The sequence below is a fragment of the Talpa europaea genome, assembly GCF_964194135.1.
Source record: "Talpa europaea genome assembly, chromosome: 10".
NCBI lineage: Eukaryota > Metazoa > Chordata > Mammalia > Eulipotyphla > Talpidae > Talpa > Talpa europaea.
The window spans coordinates 25,298,779-25,321,074 of NC_140077.1; the positions used below are offsets into that span (position 1 = coordinate 25,298,779).

At 39.6% G+C, this 22,296-nt stretch overlaps 1 protein-coding gene across 3 annotated transcripts in view; it reads right to left on the reverse strand.

Moving 5' to 3' along the window:
* Positions 1–16,836: 16,836 nt before the first annotated feature.
* LGI1 (leucine rich glioma inactivated 1) overlaps positions 16,837–22,296 on the reverse strand; it is a gene marked incomplete at its 3' end in the record, with an annotated part of 30,789 nt that continues 25,329 nt past the window's right edge. For 2 of the 3 annotated variants that reach the window (XM_084245920.1, XM_084245921.1), the window contains 3 exons: positions 20,529–20,698; positions 20,085–20,249; positions 16,837–17,672 (listed from right to left, as the gene is read on the reverse strand). In XM_084245920.1, coding sequence (XP_084102046.1) covers positions 16,837–17,672; positions 20,085–20,249; positions 20,529–20,698 — 1,171 coding nt within the window. The remainder of the gene's footprint in view (positions 17,673–20,084; positions 20,250–20,528; positions 20,699–22,296) is intronic. The other variant, XM_084245922.1, reaches the window with a different exon arrangement.

Genomic DNA, 22,296 nt, shown 5'->3' on the forward strand with positions numbered 1-22,296 from the left:
GTAGGTGGGCCTGGGTGACAAAGGTATGAGATGGTAAATCTGTTGTGGCATGCAGAGAAGGATGAGGGCTTATTTCAGGTTGAATTTATTTGTGTCTTGACTGAGTCATTAGGAATCTGTGTCCTAATGTTCAGCTTTGCATGATCCAAATTGCCATTCTAACTGTTCCTATAGGGATGACCAGTCTCTTAGGAGACAGCCCAGTGGACTGATTTCAGGGAAAAACATCAAGAGAGACAGAGTTGGGATGCTGCTTTTCCATGAGAAAGTATATTTAGAATATCAAAGCAAGGTGATATGTAAATATTTTCCTCAGTTTCAGACTCTATCTCTGGTCCCTGTTCCTTTCTCAACTGACTTAAGGAGGACCTTGGCAGAGTTTGTCCACAGTAACTGCCACATGGTCGCTGGGCCATTTGCATGGGCAGCCTGATTCTGCAGCCCACTGCAGTAGGCTTGTTAACTATTGGGCCATGTCCACCTCCCGCAAAAGATTGCCCTCCAACTTTCCTTCCTCAGCAGTTCTTAGGTACCAAACCATCTTATTATTAAATGGCATGAAGCCATGTTGCAACTTCCAGGTAGAGTTTATCTAACATTCCCGGGTGAATGATTCTGGCACCCATCATAATGGGTAATGGGTCATTTCTGGGAAAGGCCCTGAATTATGGCCAGAAAATGCCAGAGCTCATCAACTATGCCCTGATTTATTCGATTTGTTGTCAAACAGGGATATCTTTTTTTTTTTTAAACACTAAGCTTGGTATTGCTTTATTTATTTATTTGTGTGTTTGTTTGTTTATTTATTTATTCAAGCACTGGGTACAGTCAGAAGCGTGGGAGGGTGAGAGAATTCACCAGAGCTACAGAGCTAGAGCGGGGAGCAGAGCAGGCAGAAGGACCAAAGCACACTGCTGAGGGGAGCAGCGGGCAGCAGAAGAGGTCTGCGTGCCATGTGGGACCCTCCTCCGGTGCCCGGGGAGCAGCCAGGGATCAAACCGGCGCTGCAGAGGCTGTGGGCAGCTTCGCAAACCAGCACTCAACCGCTGCGCCACCGGTGAGGCCCCAAACAGTGATATCTTTTAACCTTGCCCTCACATATTGTGAAAGTTCCTATTAGGGGGCTTCTAAGTGCAAAATAACTTGCCATATCACAATAAAAATAATAATGAGGAATAACAACAGCAGGAATAGTTCTTTTATCATGCAAGTAACTTTTATTTTTATGATTCACCTGCTATGGCATCCTTGAAGTGGCAGCATGGCAGAAATCTCAAATATCAGCATAATAATAAATTGAAAGTAAAAGGGAAAATTGTGCTAAAAGATGCTCATGAAAGTGAAATCATATAGCTTAGAAATAGTGGAGACTAGGTTTAGATACCTCTATCAGGGACCAGTAATACATGCTGAATTTTATTTTACAATATAGATTCCCTTGGAGTCTTAGGCTGACCCCTCTAGCCCTTTCCAGCACATTCATGCACTCTGGCAGTGCACTGGCTGGGATGTATTTCTGGGAGGATCCACCTTCCACATAGTCTTTCTTCTATGCCATAGAAAAACATTTTAGCAGGTGAGGGTGTTTAAAAGTGGTCTGCACTTTGCTCTCACATCAGTGTAAATATTGTAAATATGAACAAGGCATATTAGCCTCCAATTAGTAGGACAAGACCCAAAAATCCTCATCAGACCAACAATGACATTTCTAAGAGATGTGTGAGGTGGGGTGGAAAGGGAATTAAGTCCTTTTTTAATCTCTACTTTGGGGAAATATTCCATTTTTAAAAGTTATATAAGTATTACATGAAAATGGCTTTTTAAATCAAATGAAGGTGTTTCAATAAAAAAGTGGTCTCCTTCCTTACCCTCCCCAAGGGAAAATCACTTTTAGCTGTGGTTAGATATACTTGCGTAAATGGAGTGGTATGTGTCACTAAGATTTCTTGCTTTAGCTTTTGTAGATATACATCTGTTGATTTATAGTAGGGTAGATGAGAATTTAGCTTTCTGTTGCACAGCTTTCTTTATCTCCCCTCATACCCCAATTTCTCTCATCTCGCATGGTTAGTGCAGGAGGCGGTATAATATTATGAACAGGAGGAGCTGTAAGGCCAGACTGCTTTGGTTTGAATACCAACTGTATGATCTTGGGCAAGTTGCTTAAGCAATCTGTACTTCAGTTTCCTTATCTGTAAAGTAGGATATTGCAGTTTCCTTATCTGTAAAGTAAGATGCAGACAATGATCGCACATGGGGTTGATATGATGAATGAGTAAGTCAAGTCATGGAAAACAGTTACATCAACACATACTAAGTGTTCTGTGAGTGTTAGCTTTTATTAAAATTTGTGGTTAAATTGGTATTCTGTGTTTATTTACTGTAAAGTTATAATTATTGGTCTCTGTTGATTATTGCTTACTTATTCTACTAACACAACTTCTATTTTGCTGTGGTGAATGATTGCATTGTTTTTCCAATTGTGTATGTGTATGTGTGTATTATTAATTCTGGAATCCTTCAAAAGACCCTTCAATACAACACATATCAAATAATCTGCCAGCTCAACTTTTTCCTCTGGGGACCTCTCTCTAGGCACACTACACTGGCCTGAACCTTCTGCTCTTTTTTTTTTTTTTTAAAGATTTATTTATGCATACAAGAACTGGGTTACAGGCCAGAGGTGTGGGGAGAGGGGTAAGAGGATTCACATGAGACAGAGTGGGGAACAGAACAGGAGGATTGCCTGAAATACACTGCTGAGGGGAGCAGCGGGCGAGGCAGGAGAGGTCTGCTGCGCCAAGTGGGTAGCTCTCTGGCTGGGGATCAAACACATGCTGCAGTGGCTGCGGACAGCTTCATAGGTTGTGTCTTAACCCCTTCTGCCACCAGGGAGGCCCATGAACCGTCTGCTCTTGTCTTTGCCAGTTAGCGGCCACCATCTTGGAAATACCTTTTACCATCATCCTCAAATTTTCACCTATGTTGAGTCCCAATTTTTTGACCTATATCTTCCTCTTCCTTGGTTAATATGCTCATTTGGTGGAGTACCTCTTGCAGGGTTTCCCAGAGAAATCTCCCAGGCTCATGGAAGGTAAGATTTATGAGCTCTTGGAAGTCTAAAAATGTTTTTTTTTCCCTACTTAGCATCAGGGTTAGAGAAGAGGAGTTAGGAGTCCAGTTTGGTATTTAGACTTTTAGGTAACCTACTTAATTTAAGATCTGTGTTTTATGCTGGTCTTTGTTACTTTGCCTGGTGTCCTTGTGTCTGGAATCTCTCTCGGTCAATTTTCCTATGGCCCAAAACACTGGTTTTTTGATTAAGATAGTAGTAAAAGGGGTTGTACATGCTTGTGTGAAGTGACTAAGCATACCTAAGACTGCTTCATACAGTCTTTTGACCAGTACCTCCATTCTTCTGTGTAACTTTGTGTATTAAAATCCAGAGATTTGGGCCTCCCTGGTGGCACAAGGGGTTAAGCACCGCACTGTGAAGCAATCCACAGCCTCTGCAACACCAGTTCAATCCCTGGCCGGCCAGGGAGCAACCCACATGGCGCAACAGACCTCTCCTGTCTCACCTGCTGCTCCCCTCAGCAGTGTATTTCAGTCAGTCTGCCTGTTCTGTTCCCCAGTCTGTCTCTGGTGAATCCTCTCACTCCCCTGCATCTCTGGCCTGTACCCCAGCTCTTGTATGCATAAATAAATAAATCTTTAAAAAAAAATAAAATCCAGAGACTTTCTGGAATTCTGTATCAAGGTGGAATTCTTTAAAAATTTTATTTATTGTGGTAAAAATATGAAACATGAGATTTACCCTCTTAAAATTTTTATTTGACATTACAGGATTGTTAGCCATAGGACAAATATTTACTTTTTAAAAAAGATTTATTTATGCATACAAGAGCTGGGGTATAGGCCAGAGGTGTGGGGTTGAGAGGATTCACCAGAGACAGAATAGGAAACAGAACAGGCAGATTGACCAAAGTACACTGCTGAGGGGAGCAGTGGGCGAGTCAGGAGAGGTCTGCTGCACCATGTGGGTTGCTCCCTGGCCTGCCGGGGATTGAACTTGTGCTGCAGTGGCTGCAGACAGCTTCATAGGTTGCATCTTAACCCCTTGCGCCACCAGGGCCCACAAAGGTTTACTTTTGAACTGTCCCCCCTGCTAGTCATTAGATGATAATTTTCTTCACTCAATTATATCAGTTAATTTTCTTCTACCCAAATCCTAAACCCCTTCTTTTATGTGGTCGATTGATAATTTTTCAGTGGTCTATAAAATAACGTGCAAATGCAACTTTGAGTTCCACTTTCCAAACTGCATATTACAACTCTGAGCCCCATGTATAAAATTCCAAAACATCTATTAAATGTCACTGTTATGACTAAGATTATCAAAGGATATTTCCATCTAATTTTAAATATATTTTCTTTCATTTATTCATATATTCATGCATGCACTTATGCAACATACATGTTCAGCTTCTTCTATTGATATATATATATATCACTTTGCGAAATTGGAGGGGCAGACATTAAAAAAAAACACAGTGCCCACCTATAACCTGTATATTACAATACATCAGTGTGATTGTCATAAGGGTTATTGATAGATGTTTATTTCTTTCTATTTTCTCCCAGATACATAGCAGAATTACATTTCTCTGCCCCGTTGATTTTTTTTTTTTCATCTTTTATTTTTTTTGCAGGTTTTCCTTTTTTATTATTTTTTTAGTATTAATTTTTTTTATTTTTTTACATCATTGTTCATTTTTAAACAATATTTGCTACCCCCACCCCCTCAGGTGTAGTCCCCATAGAGTTTCCTTCACCAGTGCACCGGGGCACCATCACCACAGTCCCCTGTGCTCCTCCCTTGCTCCCTCTGATCCCTCCTCCCCTGCAGTATGTCTCTGATTTATAATTGTCTGGTTTTGAATTTTTGTGTTTTATAGTAATTATTTTTTTTTGCACTGATGTCTTATTTGGTTACACTATGTTCCTGCTATAAGTGAAATCGTCCGATATTTTTCTTTTTCCTTCTGGCTTATTTCCCTGAGCATAATTCCTTCTAGTTCCATCCATGTTGCTGTGAATGGCATGAGCTTATGTTTTTTGATTGCTGAGTAATATTCCATTGTGTATATGTACAACATCTTCTTGATCCAGCCATCTATTTTTGGGCATTTGGGTTGTTTCCAGGTTTTACCTATTGTAAATAGTGCTGCAATAAACATAGGTGTACAGGTGTTCTTTTGAATCAATGTTTTTGTGTCCTTTGGGTAGATCCCTAGTAGTGGAATTGCGGAGTCATATGGTAGCTCCATTTTTATTTATTTTTTAATTTTTAAATTTTTTTTTATTTTTTTATTTAAATTTTATTTTTATATTCCCCATACAATTACCACCCCCTTATTTTGACCCCAAACCCTAGGTATTTTGGGTAAATACCCTAGGTATTTTGGGTAAATACCTAGGAGTGGAATTGCTGGATCATATGGAAGCTCTATGTTTAGTAGGTTCAGAAATCTCCACACAGCTCTCCATAGTGGTTGGACCAGTTTGCACTCCCACCAACAATGCAGGAGAGTTCCTTTTTCTCCAAAACCTTGCCAACATTTGTTGTTGCTAGTTTGTTTTTTAATTATAAATTTTATTTTTATATTCCCCATATAATTGCGACCCCCTTATTTTGACCCCAATCCCTCCCCTCCCCGCCCCCCACCCCCCTATAGAGTGTCTCTGGTTCATAGTTGTTTGTTGATTTTGATTTTTACTTTCTTATAGTTATTCTTTTTTCTGGTCCCTTGTTTAAGTTTTCTAGATTCCTGCTATGAGTGAGACCATCTGCTATTTTTCTTTTTCTTTCTAGGGTAGCTCCATTTTTAGTAGACTGAGGAACCTCCAGACAGTTTCCCATAGTGGTTGGACCAGTTTGCACTCCCACCAGCATGTAGGAGAGTTCCTTTTTCACCACATCCTCCCCAATATTTGTTGTTGCTTGTGTTTTTGATATGTGCCATTCTTACTGGTGTAAGGTGGTATCTCAATGTGGTTTTAATTTGCATTTTCCTGATTAAAAGGGATGTTGAACATTTTTTCATATGCCTGTTGACCATTTGCATTTCCTCTTTGGAGAAATGTCTTTTAAGTTCTTCTGCCCATTTCTTGACTGAATTGTTTATTTTGTTTTTGTTGAGTCATATGAGTTCTTTGTATATCTTTGTGATCAGTCCCTTATCAATTGACTGAAGTGCAAAGATTTTTTTCCCAATTAGTGTCTGCCCCATTGATTTTAAACATGACCGTGTGACTTGCTTTGTTTTAGGCAGTGAAATATGAGCAGAAATGATTTGTATCACTTAGAGCAGATGCTTTAAGAGCCAGTGTATACTTTGTTGTGTTTCCTTTTTTGTCTGATATATTGTAGTTACTTAGTAATTGTTCCATATACTATATGACAGTGATGGCTATTCCAATAATGCTTGTATCAATGTATGAAGATTATGATGACTTGGAACACTATTCTCAATAGCATGATCGAGAAATAAGTATTATTTTACACCACTAATATTTGAGTGCTACCAAAGGCTTACCAAATAACCTAGCCTACTCTGACTGATATAATCAATGTAAACATAGTGCTTAATCACTAGAGCTCTCATTTCAGACAGATCCAGAGTTAAATCGTGGTTCTGCTATCTACAAGCTATGTGTGTTGGGGTAAACTTCTGAACCTCTCTAAACTTCAGTTCCTTCTCTAGAAAATAGTGATAACACATGTAAAAATATTTAGTACATTTCCTGAGCATAGTAAGTGCTCAAAACTGATGGCTATTATTATTGCTTTGAATATTAACAATGTTTTTAGATTATAAAACATAAGTACTCAGGCCCTGAAAGACAGAAGGAATGTGTGTGAACCAGCAGAATCATTGAAATAGGTGGAATACAGTCTTTTAGGGGATAAAGAGGTTAGTTATTCAAGCTTTGTGCTAAAAATAAGTATACATATGACTATTTGGTGATATTAGAGGAGAAGGGGTTTTTATCTTTGGTGCTCTAAAATAGTATCTCTGCTTGTTTGCACTTCATTCAGAGTACAAGCCCTCTTTACTAAGCCTTGGTGAATTCTGTGCTAAAAATACTCCATTCCCACTTGGTGCAGTGAAATGTCATATCCATCAAACACCAACATACCAAATGCTCAGCAAACCCAAGTCAGAGAATTGTGATCATTCTCATCTTGTTCATACTGTACACTTCAACAGATTATTCTGAAGGATTATTTAAGGCTTACTCATTATTGTAGACCTACCTTAGAATTATAAAAATAAAGAACTCATGTACTCCAACCTACTCATTTTGAAAGATGGGAAATTGTGGCCTGGAGAATGAAAGTGACCTTTCAAGGTCATAAAATACAATGGTGGTGGTGGTTTTGGCTCACAAACTTGCTAATTATTTTCCCATTATAATAGAAAAATATAGAATTTTCAGAGTTGGAAGGAGTTTTAGGATGACTTGATCCACTTCCAATATATTATAGAGAAAACTGAGGTCAAAAGAAACCTGTCTTGCTTCAAGTAATTCTTAAATCTAGCACATTACAGAGCTTTTGGCCTATTCTTGTATCCATAGGCTTGGTGCTCTTGACATGCCACTGAATAGTACACTATGGTTATTTAGAGCAAGGTCCCCAAATCCCAGTTGGTGAATTGGTGATAGGCTGTTAGCATCATGATCACTTAATGGATGTTAATAATAAAAATACCTATGATCTCATTTTTTGAAGATCAATTTCAGTGAATTTGAGGTGGGGTTCCAGGAATCTGTAGAATTATTTTGCTTTCTAGGTAATTCTGTGGGACATCCAGATTGGAGAACTATTTATTATTAACAGAAGTCAACGTGTTATGTTCAATTCTGTGTTGAGATTGGTCAATGATGATTTCTGCTTAGTGACTAGATTCCTGCAGGACAGCTAAGTCAGGAAAAGTCCTGGGCCACTAAGGAGCCCCTAAAATTTTAATCTGCAAAGTCAATATCAAAAGGCGCTTAGAGCAAGGAGAGAGGGCAGCTGATGCTGTGCTTGCAAGTAGAGATTGATCTAAAATGGAAGCACAACCAAGAAGAGACCAGAAAGTGATCTAGGAACTCTTGGTCTCATCTCCCGGGATGGATGGCCACTAAATCAATTGGCAGCTAGATTTCACTTGGGAAAATGATACTTTAAAACTGAATATTTAAAAGAACAGAATTTAAAAATGTACATAGAAACTGTAACAGGGAGTTATCATGAATAATAGACAAAGACAGGAGATTATATTTTGTCAAGTTTTGCAAAATAAGAACTGGAAGGGTTCTTTGAAACCTTTTAATGAAGGATTCTAGACATCCTGAGTGTGCAGCCTCTCCCTGGTAACTGGTTCTCTAAATAAAGATTCTCAATAGAGACCACACCTACTGATGATGACTTTTGCTGTTTTGCGGTTCCAGCATCCTTTTCTTCTTCTTCTTTTTTTTTTTTAAAGATTCATTTATTTATGTATACAAGAATGGGGTACAAGCCAGAGGTGCGGGTGGAGAGAGGATCCACCAGAGACAGAATGGGGAACAGAAGAGGCAGATTGATGAAGTACACTACTGAGGGGAGCAGCGGGCGAGTCAGGAGAGGTCTGCTGCGCCATGTGGCTTGCTCCCTGGCTGGGTATTGAACTTGTGCTATGGTGGCTGCGGTTAGCTTCATAGGTTGCGTCTTAACCCCTTGCACCACCAGGGAGGCCCCCTTTTCTTCTTTTTAAGAGCACTTCAGTTTTACTTTAGGGAATCACCCTTACCTCACTCTCTGTGACTTTCATCTGTGATTTCCAGGGGTTAACACATGACTTAAGTTTGGCTCATCAGAACTTTGTATCCTCAGCCAAAATAATTGCTTCAGTGATGGGCACTGGGCCACAGAATATCACCCGGACTTTTGCTACAATTGACTGACAAAGAAATATGTTTTCTAGTGCACATGGCTAACTTGGCCAGACATCACTGGAGCTACAGGTGGGTGTCTTTCCACAATGAAAAGAGAGACTTAAGAAGAAGTCAACAGAGGGAAAAAATAGGTAAAGAGTCAGAGAAAGATGGATTTTAAAAAATATCACTTGAGTGTCTGTCTGGTCCAGGTATTTCTGAAGCTAGATATACTTTTTTATTTCATCTAGTTTAGTTGAATTTCAGTAACTTACAACCTGACCACTCTGTCTCTTAGTGATCAGAATCTGTGTTAAAGAAATATCTGTATGGGCCTCCCCAGTGGCGCAGCGGTTGAGCGCTGGGTTGAGGGGCTGCCTGCGGCCTCTGCAGCGCCGGTTCAATTCCCACTCCCCGGCCACCGGAGGAGGGTCCCGCATGGCGCGCGGACCTCTCCTGCCGCCCGCTGCTCCCCTCAGCAGTATACTTTGGTCTTTCTGCCTGCTCTGCTCCCCACTCTGGCTCTGGTGAATTCTCTCGCCCTCCCGCGCTTCTGACTGTGCCCAGTGCTTGTATGAATAAATAAATAAATAAATAAATAAATAAATAAATCTTTAAAAAAAAAAAAAAAGAAATATCTGTATGTATTTGGGAGGATCCCCAGAAATTATTTTGATACACTAACTGAGAGTTGGCAGGGCTTGCAGACAGATAATGAGATTATGCTTTTCTTTACCAGATCACTTTTAGTTGGGAATGACTTCCATTAGTTGAAGAAACTTGTTCAAAATCACTTAGGTATAATACAGTAATCCCTCATCTGAGCTCAATTCTGTCTTCCTTTCAGAACAAAATATACTTAATAAAAAGTAAAGCCACACATCTCTTAAAATGACTGATTGGCAGAGATATTGTAGAGTGACTTTGTGTTATTAGTTGGAGAAATCTGGCTTATATTGACACAAAAACCAGACAGACACTCAAATTATTTTTCACACATCATTCCTTCCACTGACAAAAACACTGAACACATTTTAATAAAAAACAAGTTTTATTAAGACATAGGTAATTTCCTAGAGGACAGTGTCCCTCAATGTTTCTTCTTTTTTTAAAAAAAAGATTTATTTATTTATGCATATAAGAACTGGGGTATAAGCCAGAGGTGTTGGGGATGAGAGGATTCACCAGAGACAATGGGGAGCAGAACAGGCAGATCTACTGAAATACACTGCTGAGGGGAGGCAGGAGAGGTCTGCTGTGCCATGTGGGTTAGCTCCCTGGCCAGCTAGGGATCAAATTTGGCTGGTGATAGCTTGATATTACTGTCTTTAACCCGTGTGCCACCAGGGAGTCCCTCCCTCAATGTTCTTAATAAGAATGTGTGGATATCATGGACCAAGACTTCTGTAGCCTTCCATGCTGCAGCTTGAGGATGCTGCTGGGCTGCTCTACTTACATCCTTCTGGCCACTTCCCACCCTTTCCTCTCTTGGTGGACTCAACTGCCTTTGGCAGGATCAGCTGGGATTTTTTCCCACCTCTTTTCCAAGAAGTCCACAGAGGTCCTCAGCTTTCACAGAGAAGGATGTAATGGTGCAGAAAAATCCTTTACCTAAACTGATCAATGATTACAGTTCTTAAACAATGCACCACTTTTGCAATATACCTCAACTTAGAAAGCAGAATGGAATGGTCAGATGCAAGCAAGCTCCAGGTCATCCATCCTGGCTGTATGTGGGCAAGTTACTAACCTCATAAGTACAATGGAGATATTAAAAATAACCACCCCCTGGAATAGTTGGGAGGCTAATATTAAATCTACAAACCTACTCTATGACTATCATTATTCACATTTAAATGATTAACTTGCCCAGGGTCACAGAGCCAGTAAGCAGCCACATTAATATACAAACCAGTTCTTCGTGAGTCTAAAACACATGGTGTTAACTCTCTCTACTTCCCCAAGGGAAGAAATATTGTAGACACCAACAGGATAGACCCACAGGCAAAAAATGGTAAAACATGTGTCATGTTTCACTTCTCCTTTAAAGAAGTTACTTTTGCCTCTTATTATTTTTTCAAATGCTGTCTTTAAGAAATAAGGCCCAGTGATTGGTAAATTCTTTAAGGGGATGGACAACTTTTTGTTCATTTTCATTTCGTTTGTATCATTCACCATAGTGCTTTGTACATAGTAGGTGTTCAATGAACATCTTCAATGAAATTGAGCTGCTTGTGTCCATGGGTATAAGTAGCTACCAACAACTCTCAGCTATGGGGGGCACACCAGGTTCCCAAGTGGCATATTTGCTTACCTAGCAGTTTACAATTCTGAATTTTTAATATATATTTTGGCTTTAGGCACTTTATTGTATGGTGTCACAGTTGAATACTATCCAAATTAATGTTGACTTTGTTTCTTAACTGGCTTTTTGACTGTGGGCAAGTTACTCTGCTTTTCTAAGACTCAGATTTCTCATCTATAAAATAATGCTATTAGTATAGAATCATAGAGGTGGAAGAATAACACAGAGAAAGCATTTACTATAATACTTGACTCATAGTAAGTGCTCAGCAAATGTAAACTATTATAGTAATTAAATTGAAATATTGAAGAATATTTCTTATATTAAAGTTTTGCTCTGTTTTTTAAAGAATAGTTAAGTACATATAAGTAGACAGGAAGAAGGAAATGAAGGTTAAAGGACAGTTGTCCTGGGAGCTTGTGTTAAGAGGACTGATTTCTGGGACACATTTTGCCGGGTATTATTATTGTTAAAAGCATCAACTAGGGAATGCTCCCCCTGGGGCTTCTCTGAGTAGTGCTGACTATGGATTTGGATTTCTCTCTGGGATAAAAATTGCAAAGGGCATAGGCTTCCCAAAAGTGTTCATATCAATCTTCTTGCCCTTTGATTCTCCCTGAAGTAATTAAATCAATTCCTCTGCTTCGGTTTTGTGGGCCAAGTTTTGGGTAGACCTGAAATTTGCACTTGTGATAAGGATTTGCTTGGGAAATAAATTGGATCTCTTTCACCTTCCACTCCACCCCAGTTACCTGTGGGGGTGCAGGCGGGCCTGTGTAGGCCTATTCTTTTGGGGTGATCCATGGTCAGGATTCTTTTTGGGGCTGGGAATGCTCTGTAGAGGTTATGGCTGCTTCTCAGATATCCAAACAGCAAGGCTGAAGCCATTGGACGTAAGCTGGTTCATTTCTACCAACTTTATGGACTTTATAAAGTAGGATTGCTCTAGAAATTAAGGGTGGGGAGGGGTACAAGAATCTGATGCCTAAGACATAGTCCCTACTCTCTGGAATGGGTAACCTGGTGGGAAAGATGGTTCTTTCAACAACTCACCATTATGCAAGGCAGAATGAATTATGAGTCTTACTCATGGTAAAAGCAATGACTGAGAAAGCCTGAGAAAACTCATCTGACTAGATAAAAAGGATTAAGATTTTGAGGGATGTGGAAGACTAGGGAAAGGGCATTTAAGTGGTTGGGCACAGAAGAGGGCAGTGTCCACCTTCTTTAGGGATTGCCATTGCTCAAGAAGCAGCCTCACCTAAGGCCATGCTTTCTTCTAGGGACAGTCCACATGTCCCCTTGCTCCAATTTGGGACAACTGAGAAGGAACATCTCAACTTTCATGCTCCCTACAGTGTTGCTTTTATTGGAACTCATCATGGCTCACAGCTTCTTCTGCCAAATTCTACTTCCTTCTCCCCTTCTGCATATTGCTTTCAAAAGTTCTCCCCATTAGACGTTTGTACCTTGACTTCTCAGAGTCTAATTCTCAGGTGGCCCAACATGGGACACTAGTCTTCCTACCGCTACCCCTTCTCCCCCCTTTTATTGCTCCTCTTCCCTCCTTCCCCCCTTTTCACCTTCTCCTTTCTCCCTTCTTTTTTCTCTCTCCCCACCCCACTATGTAGTTTCTTAGCTTTGCGTTTTTTTCTGAGCATCTACTTCATTCTCTTCTCACCTTTTTGGATTAGCTTCCTCTGCTTTTTTGGGACACAGGCCATTGTGCCACTCCCAAATGGTGACTTCTGTACCTCAGTCACCTGCACTGTTGGCCTGTGCTGTTGCATCCCACCTACATGTTCTTTATCAGGCTGATGCACCTCTCCTGGGCAACTGTGGTATGGATTTAGGCCCTCAGGTATGCACTTACCTGAAGGATTACCTTTAACCAACTGGAACACTTTCTCCTGAAGAAGCCTGAATATTTATCCCCTCCACCCCATTCTTTGGCCAATGGCTGTCAGATGAGGGCAAGTAAAAGTCCATCTTCCTGGCCTCAAGGCAGGACACCGCCTGTGGTATAATTGATGCTCTGGAGTTACCTGTGGGTTTGGGCTGAAGCTAGACTTCTGAAATGATTTCTTTGCATAGTATCTCCCCGGCCCTATGCTCCTCTCACTCCCTTTCAGATGCAACCTGAGAACACACTTTTGTAAATCCCTCTGCTTCCAGGGAACCTGACATAGGAACATGACCTTACAAATCTGGTGCCTGTGCTAACTGGCCCAGTCTCTGCTGCCCTCTGTGGATGTCCTGGAAAGAGAACTAGATTGGCTCAAGTTGTGTGTAGTCCAACTTCTTGGTCGAACAGAGGACTGGGCTTTCACTCCAGGGCCAGAAACCTGTGGCTGGGAGAGGGTAAAGTTACGTAGTATAGTCTAGATGAGGGCACAGGGAGAGAGGGAAACTCTCAGAAAAGACTGGTCAATTCCTAAAATTTTTCTTACCCTATATCCTCCTTACCCTCCTCATTCCTAGTCTCTCTTCCCATCTACAATGGCAGATTCACATTGGAGGGAGATGTTTTGAAAGGTCACACCATATGATGGAGAAAGGTCAAGGCTCAGTGCCAGGAGGCCCACGTCACCCAATTCACTCCGCATTTCTGTGTCTCAGGCTTAAGGTAAATTTTCTGACTCAAATAGTCAATACTACTATGAAGGCAAACAGGAAAATATCTAGTTCTTTAATTTCTGTATTCCTGAACTCACCATAGTGCCTGGCACAGAGTAAGAAAAATGATAACATATTGAAAATAGGAAATATCCTTTAGAACTGAAATGACAGTGAAGTGCATTGACAATAAGGTAGAAGATATCCCAAAAGCATATGCTGTTGTGGTGTAGAGTCCATTAGCGATAGCTAGTGCTTGATGAGTGCTGTTGCCATGACCACTGCCTTGTAACAAATCACCCCAAAACTCAGCTATTTAAAACAAGCATTTTATTATCCTCATAGAGTCTGTGTGTCAGAAATTTGGATGGGGTGCCATGGATATGCCTTGTCTCTGCTTTTAATGTCCAGGGCCTTAATTAGGTAGACTTGATGGCCAGTGGTGACTTGAAAGAAGGAGGCTGGAATCATCTGGAGACATCTTCTCTCATGTGACTGGTGGTTAATGTGGCTGTTGGTGAGGACCTCAGCTGGGGCTGATGAAGACAGCCTGTGCTTCCTCATACAATGGTGGCCTTTGTCTAGTAGAACTTTCTAAGTGGCAGCTCAGGACTCCAATAGCAAGTTTCCCAATTCAAAAACCAGAAACTCTATTATTTTTATGACCTGGCCTCAAAACCATACTGCATCATTTTACTATATTCTATTAGTTACAAACCTACCCAGACATAGAGATAGGAGCATTAGGGCCAAGGTTCTCATAGAGTCTGTGGGATGGGAGATGTTGTTATGATTAATAGAAAAATCAACCCATCATGTGCACATTATCTCATTCAGTCCTTCCACTGCCTGTAGAATAGGTGTCACTGTTCTTTTACAGATGAAGGAACTGAGGTTCAGCAAAGTTAAATAATTGTGGACAAAGCCAATACCTGGTAGGACTGGACTTAAACCCAGCCTGTACAAAGCAGGTGCCCCCAGCAGCATCTATGCTGTTGGAAAAGAGAACTGAAAATGTAAGACCTTTAAAGTCTAGTGCTCCCTGTCTGCAAGATTGAGGGTAAGTCATCTTTCCTCCGGAACCCTTGAAGTTAATGTCTTCCTCATGTGATAAAGGAATCTTGTTCCTGTGAATAACTCCCCAAAGTATTGCTTCTCAGGGACTATGTGACTATTAAGTCTACCTCTGATGTCTCAATTCACCAGATATGGCAGCAATTGCTGTTTCTCTCCCTCTCCCACTCTCTATACCCAGTCTTTTTTTTTTAAAGATTTATTTTTATTTATTTATATAAGCACTGGGTACAGTCAGAAGCACGGGAGGGTGAGAGAATTCACCAGAGCCAGAGTGGGAGCAGAGCAGGCAGAAAGACCAAAGTACACTGCTGAGGGGAGCAGCAGGTAGCAGGAGAGGTCTGTGCACCATGTGGGACCCTCCTCCGGTGGCCAGGGAGCAGCCAGGGATCAAACCAGCGCTGCAGAGGCTGCGGGCAGTTTCGCAACCCAGCGTTCAACCGCTGCGCCACCTGGGAGGCCCAGTATACTCAGTCTTTTGGCAAAGAATCCAGGGAATAATGAAATGGAGGAAGATCTGATCCCCTCCATGAAGGTAGCACACAAAAACTGTGCCAGGAATATCTACTCTGCTGTGACTTCTTCCAGTTAGTCATCTTTGATACCCCCATGATATTTTAATCAGAGAGATCAGATAGTGCTTGACACTCACTACTGGCTCTGTAGGCTTTTGTGTCCTAACCACCCAATTAGCCTTTAAGGTCCAAGAGGACAAGGATAGTGCCCTATGCTCCCTCAGTTATCCTCCTTGCCCCCACTGGAATAATAACCCATTCTTAATAGGTACCCAATAAATATGACTGATTAGATCAAAGGGCCTCATAAAGTTTATTGTAACAGGAGGACAAGTGCTTCTTCAAAAGCATTTTTTGAGAACCTATGTATCACAGGCATTGTGCTGGTGCTAACAACCCATGTGATCCAAGAGAAGGGATTTAGAAAATCAAATATGAGCCTTCTAGGCATTCTGAAGCATGTCAGTAATGTATCAGAACTAGAGTCTAGAAGTGAAGCATCCTTAAGCAGATTGAGAGGCTTTATATAAGGTGCATTTCAAGCAAGTGTGATAAGATTACAATCTCTTTCAACTCTCAGATATTTCTAGAGTTGTACATTTAGAAAGTCCTTAAATATGGTTTTTAAACTCCAAAATCTTGACTTTAGCTTCTCCTACAAGTTGGTCATAATGTTTTTAGGTGGAACTATCAGACAGAAAAAAATTGGGTCTTACTGTTCTATTTCAAACTAGTCTTCTTGCAATCGGTGAATTTCTCTTTCTTTTCACCATTTCACCTCAAAGAGTTCCAAAAGCCATGATCTTTGGAAATACCTTTGAATGTCCAAAATCAGCTGATAAGCCTATTTATAAATTATGGGTAACCAATATCAGTGTTTCATCTTCACTATTATTATTAACACCATACATTCCTGATCCAAATATAACCCTGTTGTATGAAATTATTTCTTCCACATACTATCACCAAAAAATAAAACAACTCCTGTAAATAATTACCTTTGGGATATGAAAGAAAATGTAAACATTTTATTTGGCAGTTGTTTCTCAACACATGAATAAATAAATGGAAAAGTACATATTAATATTTCTTTTTGGAGTAACAGTTACCATTAAACGCTTATGTACACATCTTCACTGCAAAGAACAGTTACACAATTCAATTTTGTCTTATAAAAGGTCACGTCCCACACCACTGGACTGGACAGTTAAGGATGGAGATACTGGTAGTGCTTGGTTCTAGCAGTCTCAATGTTTGAAAGGCATTCATTTGCAAGTGTGCTAAGAAGTCATCATGCATTGAGTTCATCCCGGTCATGTACTGTAGAAAGTTGCTGATGGCAGCCACAGAACTGGTGTGTCATGCGCTTAAGTCAACTATGACATGTTTGTAAATCTGTGTATTTCCCTTAAAACTGGAAGCAAAAAGAAAATTACGCTTATTAATGGACACATGCGTGAATGATCTTGGTGCCTGAACATTTAATTCCTGAAATTTCACAAATTTGGCTTTCTCTGCATCCCAGTTATACACTTGAGTAAAGGAGTAATCACTTCCAAGAATTGCATATTGATAGTTATTTATCTGAAGAGGCTGGAATACCATGGATCCTCGTGATGGCATCCTCTGAATATCCTGAAATGAGGAGCCGCCCCATTTCATGACTTTGGAATCACCAATAAATCTTGTCAAGCAAATGTACACATCACCTTTCACTGAGAAGTGCTTTACGGCATATACATCCTCCATGTTAGGGATGTCAGTTTGGTTAATGAATAGTTGTGTTGCTTTGTTCCACTGATAAATTACGGGACGCTGGGAGCTACTAGACAAGATTAAATGAGGCATTCTGAGTGTCTGAGGTGGTCTGGCTATTTCTAGATATTCCACATCAGTGTCCCTGTACCACGCATGTAAGGACTGATGGGAGTAGAATCCATTTCCATTCCACTTGTAAATGGTAGTGAAACCAGCTTTTGAACTGTCAGCAACAACAAAGTACCAGTTGTTTTCAATCTTGAATGTTTCAATGTCATTGGGTTTTCGGATTTTGAGAATTTCAATATCCTGGATTTTTATGAATTTATTTGCAAAACTGTCTCGCTTATAGATGTGAGAACCGCCAAATAGCTGGGCCACAATAACATAGAGCTGAGTTTCAATGACTATCGGCTTGCACACCACAGTGGACGTGCCTGGGAAAAGACAAATGAGAGATTAGTTGGATGGCCATCCTCTTTTGGAGCATATAAACATGCAGGCTGAGGCCATACAACTTTTACCAAAATCAGCATGAAACGAGAGAGTTCCTTGGTTGATTAAGGATGGGCAATCTCCTAGGCCCACTTGCTACAGGATCCTGAGGTTCTATACCTTTGCATCTCATGAGAACTTGCAACCATCAACTAGGATGCCATTTTTCACATTCACTGCACTAGATGGTGAGAAAACGACATCAGCCTGGGTTTTCTTCTTTCATTTCTTGCAGAAAAAAAGCATTGCTTTCCCTGACATATCAAGAGTTAATATCATAATTGTAGTAAAAACTGCCATTGATTAAGCACCTACTGTGTACTTTGCAAAATCATTCCATTAAAATTTCCCAACAATCTTAAGAGATTATCCTCCCCTTTCCAGGTGAGCAGACAGAAATTCAGCTTCAGTGCTTCCAGGAGACACTCATACAGGAGACAGTGGGGATTCAAACCCACCTCCATGTTTTTAAACCAATCTGGTAGGAGATTTGCTCTTCTCAGGCTTCCCTTTTTGGCTAGAATCTCACAAGTTTCTAGAACAACCCTACAAAGTTTTGAGCTGTGGTCCTGGCAGCCCATAGCTCTACCTGTAATTGGTTGTTCTAAGTGTGAACTGTTTCTTGCTTTAGAATAACTTGACTTTCTTCTAAGAAAGGAAGAAAATGCCATTGATCATTTTTCTGAAGCTTTAGGTCAGGAGAGAAGAGTAAAAAGGAACAAGTGAGAAAAGTAAGAAAAGGGTATAGCCACAGGTGATACTCCTGAAAGTTACTTTGGGAAATCTCAGAAAATGAGATGGGGCCTGTCAGTGGCCATGCCTCCTGTCTTTTTGGAGGAGTTTGACATATATCAATAGTTTCTGACTTCCTAAATCCGTAAATAGCAGGACCTTTTCTGATATAAGATCTAGGGACTCTGAGGCAATACATTCTGCATCAACTCTACATGCATAGGCAAAATAATTTATCATGACTCTTTTCAGAAATCAATTGGTTGAAAATCACTTAACTGCTCTGGATTCAGTTTTCTCTTCTGTACAATGAAGGTTTGGACTAGATCAGGGATAATCACTAGATTTTAACCATGCACCAATATTGATTATTGATTGATTAATTATGACTGCTCAGAGAACTGTGTTGAGAATTCTATAGCTATGCTGCACTCTGTAAGAAAGAGCACCATGATAGAGTGATATTTGTAACATATCTGTCATCTGAAAATCTGAAAATCTGAAAATATCAATATCATCCATTTATCTTTCACTGCTCATCTAAGTTCCATCCAAAACAACTGATGGACTGTGCACAGATAAGAAGAACCTAATATAGATTGTATAAAGTCCTGCTGCAGTTCTTTGGAAAACTTGGGATGGGGCGGTTGCTAAGGGAGAAAGGAAAGTACAGCCTTTCTCCTAGAGAAAGAAGGGGGTTTCTCAGGGGATCTGAACATGGAGGAGTTTCCTTTGTCTGGGCACATCATTCTTAAGCAAACCCCAGACCTGTTTTTATCCTTCGAGCAATCGGACTGATGGTCATCAACAAAATCTAGTTATGATGAAGTTGGAGTGCTTTTTAAGGGGCAGATTTAAAGATAATAGAAGTTAAAGCAACTAAAACATTTCAGAGGGAGCCCCATGTTCTAATTTAAGAATTAAAAATTTAGACATTGTTAAAATGAGAAACTTAAACAATCACTTAAGTAAAAATTTTAATGGAGAAATTGGTTTCCACGGTCAAATTAAATGCAAAAATTACTAAAAAGTGTTCCTCACTATAGGACTTCTGAGAGTCACTAATGTATATTATTATGAATTAGAGAGAGACATAGTTCACAATTTTATTCGACTACATAACCCTTCTTGTCACAAGGCATCTGTTAATGTTTTATAGAAGTAACAATTGTGCAACAGATTTTGAGATTCATTGCTCTACGATAACCTCCTTATTTTATAGTTAAGGGGAAAAGGACCCAGTATAGGTCAGTGACTTATCTAGCTAGTTTGTAGGAAAAGCTGACTTCTAGAACTCATGATTCCTAGTCCAATACTTTTTCTTTGAAGAAAAAAATACTCCAGCTTTTATGGTATATTACTAAGCTAGGTCCTATGCTAAGTTTCTTGAATATGTGATCACATTGCCTTATAACAACCCTATGGGTTAGGCATTATCATTGTCATTTCCATTTTACAAGTGAGGAAATTAAGGTTTAGGGAACAGTTTCAGGTCACTTAGTAAATGGTAGAATTAAGATCAAAATAATTAAGCCTACCCAAAGCATTCCCTGATGCCATTCTTCTTTGCCCGCTGCCTTTTGCCCAAGCAGCTTAAATTTCCACTCAAAATACACTCATACCTGTAATATTGTCATAATTCCGGAAGGTCTTTTCTACATGGTCCCATTCAAGGAAAATGCATTTTCCAGTAAAAGGCTGAGCAATGACTACATACTCATCGTTCATATAAGAAAAAGTGTCTATGGACAGTGATTGATAAGGCAGGTCTTGAGACTTAGCAAATTCTGCAAAAATAGGAAATGATGATGAGTAACTGGGTGCTAATGCCTTTTCCTTGGCCAGATTGCAGATATCCATAAGAAATACATTTATTTTAGAGAAATAGTAAAATGGAAATTTTATTTTACTTTTAAGCACATGAAGATTTAATGGTTTTTAATATTTTATAAATTAAAATTGCTTGGTTAGTTTTTAAGACATAAAAAAATATCAATTCCTGCACGTGCAAAAATATGTAGTCCTTATTTTAATTTTATGAGGTGGAATGATTTGGAATACATTACCTGTAATGATGCAATCAAAATCCTTTGGGGAGAGACTATTGATTTTGCGCTTCTTGTATTCTGGAGGGCCTTCACAGTAGATGTCCTCGACAGTGGCATTGGTGTGGCCTAGCCATTCCACCAGCCACTTCAGTTTACAGTCACAATTAAATGAATTCCCTCTCAGGTCCCTGAAAGACAAACTTCAGCTGCTTTTGCTATACAAGAACTCTACCTCCGCAGACATTAGTTCTATTTCAACAATTAACACCGCAGAATGAGCTTATCTGGCTTTGCATCATGCCTCATCATCTACCTTGAATCTCACTGACCATTCACTTTAGACTCAGAGTTACCACATCACTCCCTTGAGCGCTACTCCAGTCAGTGGAACTTTATAATTTACTCCCTCTTGAATTCCAACGTAGGTAGCTCATCTAAAGCAGTGCTGCCCATAGAAATATAACATGAGCCACATATATAATTCGCAATTTCCTATAGGTAAATTAAAAAGTAAAAAAAAGAAGCAAGTGAAATTAATTTTAATAGTATATTTTATTTAACCTGATGCATATACAATATTAAGTTGACATGTATTTAATATAAAATTATTAATGCAATGCTTGTCATTCTTTTATATACTGTGTTTGAAGTCTAGTGTGTATTTAATATTTACTATATATCTCAAATAGAAATAAAAATTGCTAAATTTTCCTCAGAAATATATGATCTATATTTCGATGTAATAAAATTTAGTTGAAAAAAACAGATTCAAATACCCAAGTTGTCATACATACTTAAAAGCTTTCTAATAATTGAACTGAGGATCAGTTTTAAAACTTAAATTTAGTTTTTTACTTAATTTTTAATTTTACTTAGTTCCACTTCTCATCTGAACACATTTCTGGTGCTGAGGGACCATGTGTGGCTGCCATATTAGCCAGTTCAGGTCCAGAGAACAGAATATAGTGACTATTGTATCATATTTAATTAAATCAAGTGAACTATTTCCTTTCTTCTTCCTCAAAGACATAATTAATTCTAATCTTATTCCATGCTCTACAAATTCAGTTTTAATAGGAAATGACTTCAACAAAGCAAAGTTAATGCTGACATATAATAGCTCGTGTCTGTAATAAACTATACAGTATAGTTTAACTTTCCATGTGTGATTCCAGCTCACCAATTCTCTGTTTATTTGCTTTGCTTCTGTTCAGAAATTCCATCTCCTTTCTAAAACTCTTCTTGGTCACACAGAATTCCTAAGATAGGTACTGCCTACCCTTCACATGCACACAAATACTTTTTAAATGCTCAAGCATTTAAAAGTATTTTTTAGGGGATATATTCAAGAAAACCAAGAAATCTGCTAAAAGAGACAAGATTTCATAGGTCCTTGTACTTCATAGGTTATTCTTGATTTGGGCATATGAGAATAAACCCAGCAGGCCAAACCCACTGTGGGATTCTTTGGAGAGACTAAACCAATTTGAATAGTTTTGTTCTTTCTTGTTAGTGAAGGGTATAGGTGGACCAATGGTGGGCCAGAGGGTCTCCCCAAAAGTATCCCCAAGACTTGTATCCCCAAGTCTATTGTGGAGTATCCACTAACAGTATCATCTAACTTCCAAGATCTTCCCAGAACTGACCTCATCTCCCAAGAATATTCTGACCCAGAATGTTCTGAACTATTGTAAACCAGAGTGGATAACTATGGTTTGCTGGAGACTCTTGGAAGTGTCCTGATCCTGGCACTCTCTTGGAAATAAACCATCATTCAGGAATTGGG